An 11,205-nucleotide genomic window follows, 5' to 3' on the forward strand; every position below is an offset into this window, starting at 1 on the left:
AGAGCTAAATAAATGTAGATGTCAGTTTGTTGAGGTAATATGATGAAATTTCACCCTGTGCTTTTTGAAGCATCTTCCACAGGTTGGATTGGCTTGATGGACACTTCTTACGTACCTTTCAGTCAAGTTGCTCCCATAACAGCTCAATAGAGTTGAGATCCAGTGACTGTGTTGACCACTCCATTGTACACAGAATACCAGTGGATTCCTTCTTCCCTAAAGAGTTCTTACATAGTTTGGAGCTTGTTTGGGTCATTATCCTGTTGTAGGATGAAACTGGCTCCAGTTAAGCGCCATCCACAGGGTATGGTATGGCATTGTGGAGTGATAGCCTTCCTCAAAGATCCCTTTCACCCTGTACAAATCTCCCACTTTACCATCACCAAGCAGCCCCAACCCATGACATTGCCTCCACCATGCCTGACAGATGTCGTCAAGCCCTCCTCCAGCGTCTTTGTTTGATCTGCATCTCAGAAACGTTCTTTGTGATCCGAACACCTCAAACTTAGCTTTGTCTATCCGTAGCACTTTTCCCAGTCTTTCTCTGTTCAGTGTCTGCATTCATTTCCCCATCCCAGTCTTTTCTTTTTACTCGCCATTCTGAGATTCAGCATTTTCTTTGCAGTTCTGCCCAGAAGGCCAGCATGCCGGAGTTACCTTTTCACTGTTGACGTTGAAGCTGGTCTTTTGCAGGTACTATTTAATGAAGCTGCCAGCTGAAGGACCTATGAGGCGTCTGTTTCTCAAACCACACACTCTAACATATCTATCCTCTCGCTCAGCACCGGGGCCTCCTCTCCTCTTTCTGTTCTGGTTAGATCCAGTCTGCGCTGCTCTGTGAAGGGAGCAGTACGCAGCATTGTACAAGATCTTTAGTTGTCTGACAGTTTCTTGCATGGAATAGCCTTCACTTCTCAGAACAAGAGTAGACTGAGTTTCAGAAGATCTTTGTTTCTGACCATTTTGAGCTCGTAATCAAAACCGCAATCGCGGATGAACCAGATACTCAGCTAGTCCAAAGAAGGCCAGTTTTACTACTTCTTCTGAAACAATTTTCATCTGTGATAACATAAGTGGGGGTTTTGTGATGATCAAGTAACCTTTTAAAATGATAAACTTGCATTAGCAAACACAACATTCCACTGGAACATAAGACTAAATGTTGCTGATAATGCGCTTTTGTACACCTATATAGATATTCCATTAAATAACAGCTGTTTCCAGCTATGAAAGTAATTTACAACATTAACGATGTCTACACAGTATTTCTGATCAATCTGATATTATTCTAATGGACAAAAACTTGCTTTTTTTTCCTGAAAGCAACTACATTTCTGAGTGACCCTAAACTATTGAACGGTAGTGTACCTTCATTATGCAGTACAAAGCATCCTTAATTCTTATCCTGACCTTTATAATGCATTATGAAGGTATCTATGGTGCATTATTGATGCAAGCTTCATAGAGCATTCAAAATGCGTAATAAACATGGGTATAATGTGTTATGCCTTTTGATAAATATTTATAGCCATGTTTATAATGCATTATGAATGCATTATAATGCATAATGAAAGTATCGCTAATGCATTAAGGTGTTACCAAAATGGTACATTGCACACATTCCACCTGCTGCTTGATGCTGTTTGACTGGTTATGGAGGAGATGTAGGTATTTGGTGTGTTTTCTGACGTGGGGGATGTCTGATTGGAGATCTCAGGGTGTCAAAATTCTTGAATCATGGCCAGTACACTGGTTTTACTGGAATTCTTCAAAACATTGATTTGATATCTGTTCTGTTTTTCTTCAGTGTAGCTTCAGAGGTCTGGGGCAAAGTTCCGGGAGCCTGAGTGACTCTTCCAGACGGCTACTATGGAGATGATGCCACATGACCAGGATCTGTGCGTTCCTTGACCACCTGCCAACTCCTGACGCCATATACGTAAATTTGACTTTCTGGAGAGTCTTAAGGAAGTCCCAAGATGCCCATCCTCAAACAGCTCGTAACAACGTCGTCCCAGTCCAAGCGCCGATCCCGGATGGACCTAACACCGGAGATGATCAGCGCCCCGCTGGGGGACTTCCGTCATACGATGCACGTGGGCCGGAGCGGCGATGCCTTTGGGGACACGTCCTTTCTTGGCACGCGGACAGGAGAGCCCCCTAGGGACGGCGGAATGCAACCGCGCTCCCCGAAGCTCAGCCTCCTGTCCCGGACATTCCGGAATAGCCGGCGGTCGCAATCGGTGACTCGAGTGGACCGGCAAAACGAGGTACTGACTCCCCCCGGAGGCTCACCACTCCTTGTGAAGAGCGCCATGTCCCTACCCTATCTCAACGACAGGAACAGGAGCCGGGGGGACACCCCGGTGACCCACAGCCTCTCGTCCAGTCCCCTGAAGCAGCAGGACAGCGGGGCAGCCAATGGCGCCACAGCAGCCGGTGTTTCCCAGGACCCGGAACTGGAGGAGAAGCACTTTGGGGAGCTGACAGAGCTGCCTACTACCCCCCTCCGCAGTGCCGGCCTGAAACACGCCGTGTCCGTCCTGTCCTTCCACGTGGACCTCGGCCCCTCCATGCTGGGGGACATCCTGGGTGTGATGGAGAGGGAGGAAGATGACCTCGGGTATGAGGAGGGTGGAAATAGTGAGGACAGGGGCTCGCCCTTGCTTGTTGCTTCTGGACAGGGAGAGGAGGAGGAGGAGGAAGAGGAGGAGGTGAAGGAGGCGAGGATGGTGTTTCAGCAGCTTCCGGTTCAGCTCTCCTCTTCTGTGGATCTGGAGAACCAGAGCGTCGGCTCCAGCACCCCAGAAACATCTGCCCGACACCCAGAGCACCTAGACAGCTGCTCTGTCTCCAGCTCAGGCTCCGCTGCCATGGAGGAGAAAGTACCCCACCTGCTGCCAGGAGGGGATTCAGACAGCGCCACCTTCAGTTCCCCGCAGGTAGGAGAGGAGAGCTTCTTCATGGATGAAGAGGAGGATGAGATTCGCGTGTAAGATGGCCTCGAGACCCGAGGAGCGAACAGGAGCAGGGTGAACCTTCTGGGGAGGATGTTGGATCAAGGCTCATATTCCACTGCGGATCTGGTCCTGATGGACAGGCTTCAGTCCACATCAGAGAACTCCGTTCAGCTCACATACTCGACCAGCTGAAATTAGATGAGCTCAATGTAAAGGATGAATGTGGATCAGAACCCTCTGGATCATCTTTGCGAACACCTCTGCCCTTCGTATGGAGACCTCCTGACCTGCGTATCCAGCATGGCTTGGGGAATTAGTACCAGACTTCCGGATCCTTTTTACACTGACCCATGGAGATGTAGCAGGGATACTTCTGGGCCTTTAAAGAGTGCCATTGCCGTCCTACTGATGGTGTCACAGAGAAGAATAGATGGTCCTGCTTTTGATGGAGACATTGGGCCTCAGCAGACACCTTTTTCATTTGCAGACACCGCTCCCCCGCTCCCCTCCTTTACATCTTGGCAAACAGGAAACCCCATTTAGGTTTCGCTAAAACCTCAGCAGGTGCCAGAGTTTTAAATTTCCGCTGTTTGTGTTGCCTGTTAGACCAAACTGATGAATTCTGGGATGAGTTTCTCGGTCATTTTGCCCTAGATCTGCAGCTTTGTGTTTCAGTCACCTTGTGCTAATCAGGCTATTGATTCACACAATTAGGTACTCACTACTTTTTCCATTTAATTCTATTTAGTAATAACTTTTAAGTTTGTTCTTTTAATTCTATTTAGCAATAGTAATCTTTTTAATGTTTCTCCATGCAAATATTTTATAAATAATTTTCCAGCTGTTCTGTTTAAATCTTTCATACTGTCTGACCACTTCCTCACTTGATCATGTGACAGGAAGTACAAGAGGAAAGCTTTTTTTTCTTAGTAATTTATCAGGAGAGACACCAAATGCATTCTGGGAATGTGAGTCTTGTATTCTATCTCATTCATATTCCATGTTGTGCTGTGAAGGGACAGAGAGAATTTGCCAAATGACTTTTCATGAAGTTTTCCAGCAACTTCTCAGCTCTCTGATGTTTCCTGGGGGGGGATATCGGCCCCCTGCTTGGATTGAGGTCTCTGTGGACAAAAGGGACCGTAATCTGACTGTATTCCAGGCTGTAATTCCGCACATTGGTCACAGATTGAATGTTTTGCACTCAGCGCTGAGATGCAGAGGTCTCACCTGATTTAATGTCATCGTGAATCATGTGATTCCTGTGCTCCGTGATAACACTATATGACACCCTTTTGTACAGTTAAATAATGAGCAGTTTAGTCTATTTTGTGTTATTTTACATTTTCAATTACAATAGCAGACATCATGAATTAAGGTCAACAAAATGAAGAATTATCAATGGAATCCCCCCCCCCCCCTCGTTTTATATTAAAGTGCTTCTTCCAGCTTCTATTTATGTTTTTTTCTGTTTTGGTCACATTGACAAGGAGTTATTTTATTTGTAAATGTTTATAACCTCACCTATGATTTCCAAACATCAACAATGGATGTAGCGTAGCCCAGCGTTTCTCAAACTTATTTGTCCTGGAGACCAGTCATGTCAGGCTTTGGGGCTGTAGGGTCCTGCATAACCAACCCCCCGCATAGATAGATATATATTACTACAGAGAGATAGTATTACTATTATTGTTGTTGTTATTATTATAATACATGACCTGATCTGACTGAATTTTGATTGGTGCAGAAGCAAGGCTCCGCGGACCAGCGGGAACCCTCTCACACGGACCGGCACCGGTCCATAGTTTGAGAAACGCTGGTGTAGCCATTATAAATAGCCGTAATGTGCTGCCCCCTAGAGGTAGATGTGTAAAATTGCAAACTCAAGGATCTTGGAAACAAGGGGTCCAGTCAGTCGCTGCCTGATTTAACCCAAAGGGTGTGATAATCCCTCCGCTGGTGGGTTGCCATGCCTTACTTCTTCACTGACCAGGGAAAGATCCATTTTACCTGCGTTAACTCTGAAAACAGCAGTTTTCCAGGACATTAATACAAACATTTCTGCAATAAAGATGCAAAATTATGCAAAGCAAGACTGATTAAATCGTGACTACATCCGAAAGAGCAGTATTCGTAAAATATAAAAACACATTACGAACTTCTCCTCCTGTCTCTAAGGCTGGAATTATATCTCTTTCAATATACAAGAATGATTATCAACATTGTTGTATACAGCAGCCTGTGGTTTCCTACAGCCCCATTGGTCAGTGTCCGAATTTCAGCTTGTCTGCTCGCTATACAACAGGAGTAAGAATTTCTGATATTTCTGATCACATATAACTGGTTCTGTTTGTTCTCTCAGCTGAAGCCAAAATGGTGACTGTTGTTGGAGTTCCTCCCACCCTTTTTATATTCTCTGTTCACTCCTGTGTCTGTGGGGATTTCTGCCCCTTCATCCTGAAGTGCATTTGTATTTTCTGACGCTATTGTTGGATGTGAAGGCCTCGCTTATAATCTCCATTCTACTTCATTCCAAAGGTGTTTGATAGGGTTGAGGTCAGGGTGATGTCTGTGTGGGCCAGTCAAGTTCTTCTACACCAAGCTCACCCACCCATGTCTTTATGGACCTTGGTTTGCGCTCTGGGGCACAGTCATACTGGAACAGAAAATGACCTTCCTTCCTCTAACTGTTCCCACAAAGTTGGAAGCATAGAATAGTTCAGAATGTCTTGCTACGCTGAAACATTAAGGGCTCCCTTCACTAAAACTAAGAGCCCAACCCCTGAAGAACAACCCCATACCATTACCCCTCCTCCACAAAACTTTATAGTTGACACCATGCAGTCAGGCAGGTAACGTTCTCCTGGCATCTGCCAAACCCAGACTCGTCTGTCAGACTGCCAGACAGAGAAGTGCCATTCCTCATTCCACAGAACACGTTTCCACTGCTCCAGAGCCCAGAGGCAGCATGCTTTACGGCGCTCCGTCTAACAATCGGCATTGGGCTTGGTGATGTGAGGCTTGCATGCAGCTGCACAGCCAAGGAGGCCCATTCCATGAAGCTCCCGGTGCACAGTTTCTGTGCTGGGGTTAATGCCAGAGGAACAGTTATTGAGTCAACAGCGCGCTGGTGGATTTTACGCACTAAGCACCTCAGCACTTGGCAACCTCCCTGTTATTTTATGTGGTCTGCAACTTTGTGGTTGAGCTTCTGTTGTTTCTAAATACTTCCACTTTGCAATAATACCACTTGCAGTTTACTGTGCATTATGTAGCAGGAAAGAAATTTCACAAACTGACTTACTGCAAAGGTGGTATCCTGTGCCAGCACCACACTTGAATTCACTGAGCTTTTCAGAACGACACGTTCTTCCACAAATGTTTGTAAACCTGACTGCATGGTTAGGTGCTTGGTTTTATACACCCGTGGCAATGGGTCTGAATGAAACACCTGAATTCACTGACTAAGAGCTGTGCCATACAGTGTATGTGTGCAGTTTGTTGCAAACTTTGGTTCCTGGTAACGTCCATTTCCAGCCAAGTCTCATTTAATACACTGTACACTAGTGACACCTACTGGTGAATGTAGGGATGGCAAAAGTGGGGCTTCAGAGAGAGAGAGAGAGAGAGAGAAAGACAAATGAAACAATTTATTCAGCAAAAATTCTGATCTTTCTAAGTGTTCGACTCATTGCTTCACAGGAATATCTAGTGGTTGAACAGTGTTCTGTGTGCGCTGTCTGGGAGAGACGTGCAGAAAGAGAATGTGTGTGGTATTACCGTAATAGTAAAGGTTTATTTAATTAATACACACATTATATATATATATATATATATATAAAAGTAAAAGTATAATATATATCTGTATAAGTACTTCATTTGTACCCATATGTAGGATTGGTTTGCAGTAAATAGTCCTCATCCATAGACGCACTTTACAGACAGACACTTATCACCTCATTCATCTTACAGCACAGGCAAATTAAGCCAATAATTATAAAAATATAACACAATGAATACAGTTTAAATACTTTAATGTAAAATTATATTTTATTGTAACAATAATTCGCGTAATGCTGACTGGGACAAACCCGCTTTCATATTGTTCGGCTCCTTGGGATTGTACACCTGCGACCAGGCGGAAGGAGCTGAGACTCGGTGTACAAAGGCTGGGAGTTATCCCTCAGAACCGGGCTGGTTATTCACTTTGGCTGTCTGACATACAGGACAGGGCCTCCTGCGGATTAACTCGTCTCTCGCCAGTCAACCTACTGGACCACTCTTATCTTTAGATTAAGTGGATTTTTGTTCCCATCCATCCATCATCTCCCGCTTAATCCGGGGTCGGGTCGCGGGGGCAGCCGCCTCAGCAGGGAGACCCAGACTTCCCTCTCCCCGGCCACTTCGTCCAGCTCCTCTGGGGGGATCCCGAGGCGTTCCCAGGCCAGCCGAGAGACATAGTCTCTCCAGCGTGTCCTGGGTCTTCCCCGGGGTCTCCTCCCAGTGGGACATGCCCGGAACACCTCACCAGGGAGGCGTCCCGGAGGCATCCTGATCAGATGCCCGAGCCACCTCATCTGGCTCCTCTCGATGCGGAGGAGCAGCGGCTCTATTCTGAGTCCCTCCCGAATGACTGAGCTCCTCACCCTATCTCTAAGGGAGAGCCCAGCCACCCTGTGGAGGAAACTCATTTCGGCCGCTTGTACCTGCGATCTCGTTCTTTCGGTCACTACCCATAGCTCATGACCATAGGTGAGGGTAGGAACGTAGATCGACTGGTAAATCGAGAGCTTTGCCTTTTGGCTCAGACTATGAACAGAATCGCTCATTTTGGATTTTTGTTCTTTAGGGAAAGGTTTCCAAACCATGACATCAAGGAAAATAATAAAACTGATTCAGTAAAATCACGGTAAAATAACTTCATTATGGCTTTATCAACGTGGAAATGACTCCGTTTCCTCATACAGAACAGACGCTGGTGCCCCTTTCTACACACTGCTTCATAATTTTCAACCTGCAATTCCAAAAAAGTTGGGACGTTGTGCAAATTGTAAATAAAAACAGAATGCACTGATATGGAAATCTCAAACCAATATTTTATTCATAACAAAACATAGGAAAAATATCAAATGTTTAAACTGAGAAAATGTACCACTTTATGGAAGAAAATAAGATAATTTGGAACGTCATGCGAGGGCGGCATGGTGGTGCAGTGGTTAGCACTGTTGCCTCACACCTCTGGGACCCGGGTTCGAGTCTCCGCCTGGGTTACATATGTGTGGAGTTTGCATGTTCTCCCCATGTCGTCGTGGGGTTTCCTCCGGGTACTCCGGTTTCCCCCCACAATCCAAAAACAGGCTGAGGCTAATTGGAATTGCTAAATTGCCCGTAGGTGTGCATGTGTGAGTGAATGGTGTGTGAGTGTGCCCTGCGATGGGCTGGGCCCCCATCCTGGGTTGTTCCCTGCCTCGTGTCCATCGCTTCCGAGATAGGCTCTGGACCCCCCGCGACCCAGTAGGATAAGCGGTTTGGAAAATGGATGGATGGATGAACGTCATGGCAGCAGCATGTCTCAAATGTTGGGACAAGGCCATGTTTACCACTGTGTGGCATCGCCTCTTCTTTTAACAACAGTGTGTAAATGTCTGGGGACTGAGGAGATCAGCTGCTTGAGTTTTGGGAGAGGAATGTTGTCCCATTCTTGTCTCATGCAGGACTCTAGTTGTTCAATTGTCCTTGGTCTTCTGTATTGTAATTTTCGTTTTATGATGAGCCAAATGTTCTGAATGGGTGAAAGATCTGGACCGCTGGCAGGCCAGTTCAGTACCCGGACCCTTCTTCTACGAATCCATTATGATGCAATTTATCCAGTGTGTGGTTTGGCATTGTCATGTTGGAAAATCCAAGGTCTTCTCTGAAAGAGACGTCAGCTGGATGGGAGCACATTGTCAGCTTCACACTTCTTGCAAAACTTATCACACGGTGATTTGCAAATTGCTAAACACACTCATCCATTTCAAAGCACTGTCTTTCAAATAACCACACCTATGAACCATTTGGTTAAACACAACCACCAGGTGTACAAACTCTTAGGTGCTTAATTATAGATGCACCAATCAGGTTTAGGCACTATAAAAGGGAACAGGTGAGTTAATCTGTCATCAAAAACTTGCACACAGTCCCAACATTACGCATACTGACTACATTTCCTTCATGGTCATGTGAAGGTGGTCTATCTGGGCAGATTTCAACATTGCGGCATCTATAGGATCATCGAGCTGGTTCCATTACTTTAGTTGAAAAATATGAATTGATTTTTTGGAATGCAAGAATCGATTTTGAATCTGCAGAGAAAGAATTGCGATATGATTCAGTTTTTTTGTGCATCCCTAGTTTGTAAGAACCATGTTGATGTCAGCGTTCCATGACCTGATGAAGACGCGCCTGCTTGGTAGTTCTCCAGTTTATTACAATGTCATTTCCTCATAAATGGTTCAAATAACCAGCTGAACCTCCAAGTCTCCAGCTTCAGAGGGGGCTGCAGATGCAGATCTCCGCGTTCAATAGCCAGAAGCAGTTGACCCTGTTCCATAACCAGGTGACAGTGACCCTGTTTGGTATATCTCCAGCCAGTCTGACACCTCCCCACTGACCGACCAGTGTCCCCATCCTGCATCCTGTACTAAATGTTCAGCTTCTGAGGAGGCTCGAGATTCTTCTTTAACTGAAAAACAATATGAACAACAGGCCATGTTTCAATGATGGTGCAGAATATAATATTATGAAATCTAGAGTTTATTAAAAAAATTAGTAATCAGGTGATGTACACAGAAAGCATTGCACACAAATGCCTCCTGAATAATATTTACAAATGGTAGTTACATATTATATGATAAAGGAGGGGGCGGCATGGTGGTGCAGTAGTTAGTACTGTTGCCTCACACCTCTGGGACCCGGGTTCGAGTCTCCGCCTGGGTTACATGTGTGTGGAGTTTGCATGTTCTCCCCATGTCGGCGTGGGGTTTCCTCCGGGTACTCTGGTTTCCCCCCACAGTCCAAAGACATGCTGAGGCTAATTGGAGTTGCTAAATTGCCCATAGGTGTGCCTGTGTGAGTGAATGGTGTGTGAGTGACTGTGCCCTGCGATGGGCTGGCCCCCCATCCTGAGTTGTTCTCTGCCTCATGCCCATTGCTTCCAGGATAGGCTCCGGACCCCCCGCGACCCAGTAGGATAAGCGGTTTGGAAAATGGATGGATGGATGGTATTGTAATAAACAGCAACACTGGATTAGTTTCAGGATCTACAGGCATAAAAACAGTGTCTGGCAATAAGCACCAGAGTGACTCACTAACCACTGAAAAACAAAATCAGTTAAATACACAGTGAAGGCGCTGAGAAATCAGCTGGATTATAGAAGCTGTCAGTGTTGCTCCCCAGAGCCAAACATAACCCACACGGTCAGAGGAGGACCGGTCCGTTATGCAGCTTCCTATAAAGATTTACAGGAACCAAACTGGATTACTAACAATACACTAAAAGAGGATTTTCATGAAATTCACAGTAACATACTCCACAGAAATCATTGTATCTCTTATTAAATATCTCTATTATTTCTTTACTTTATTTATCTGAGGTACTTTGTTAAGTGCAGATAAACTACATACAGTTATATAGAGTTAAGTGGTGTTTAAAATGTAGGTTAACCCCACAGCTGCAGTTAGCAATTATAACAGGATATTCTACAGGGATTCTTTGCATTTTCACACATCCATGTGTAACGTGCAGAAAGTATCACAGCAAAAAAGTGTTTGTAGATAAACTTACAAAAGGGAGGAGTATAAATACTGCGCGTCCTCCTCCTCCTCACAGGCTGATCTGTCAGATCATAATCCACCAGCAGTGACATCGTCTCTATCAGCTGCTCCTCTCTTCTGCTCCATTCCTCCTCAAATCTTTGTTTTATGTCTTTACCAATTCCTGCTGTTTCTAATAACTGTTCCCAGGAATCCTCCCTTTCTCCCACAGTGAAGTGACACCCACTGTTTCGAGCCACCAGCTCCTCCACCTTCTCCAGCAGCTCAGTGACCTGAGTGACATCACCCCTCTTCTCATTGTTGAGAACATGATACCTGTTCCCACATTTCCCAACCAGCCACTGGAGGGCCTCCCCTTCAGCCTCTATGTGCTGCTCAATAGTTCTGTCTCCCAGCCTGTCTCCATTGGTGAACAGCACTATAGTGTGTC

At 45.5% G+C, this 11,205-nt stretch overlaps 1 protein-coding gene across 1 annotated transcript; it reads left to right on the forward strand.

Annotated features, from left to right (window-relative positions):
• The first annotated feature begins 1,953 nt into the window (after positions 1 to 1,953).
• On the forward strand, positions 1,954 to 4,413 carry cdc42ep4a (CDC42 effector protein (Rho GTPase binding) 4a). The gene has a single exon (XM_048990504.1). It carries the CDS (start codon positions 1,980 to 1,982, stop codon positions 2,994 to 2,996), a length of 1,017 nt encoding a protein of 338 aa, XP_048846461.1. The 5' UTR covers positions 1,954 to 1,979; the 3' UTR covers positions 2,997 to 4,413.
• The last annotated feature ends 6,792 nt before the right edge of the window (positions 4,414 to 11,205 follow it).

This window comes from Brienomyrus brachyistius, chromosome 22, assembly GCF_023856365.1.
Source record: "Brienomyrus brachyistius isolate T26 chromosome 22, BBRACH_0.4, whole genome shotgun sequence".
NCBI lineage: Eukaryota > Metazoa > Chordata > Actinopteri > Osteoglossiformes > Mormyridae > Brienomyrus > Brienomyrus brachyistius.

Bases quoted from the DNA above. Each gene is read 5' to 3' on its own strand.
- cdc42ep4a (XM_048990504.1), top strand. From the start codon at position 1,980: ATGCCCATCCTCAAACAGCTCGTAACAACGTCGTCCCAGTCCAAGCGC.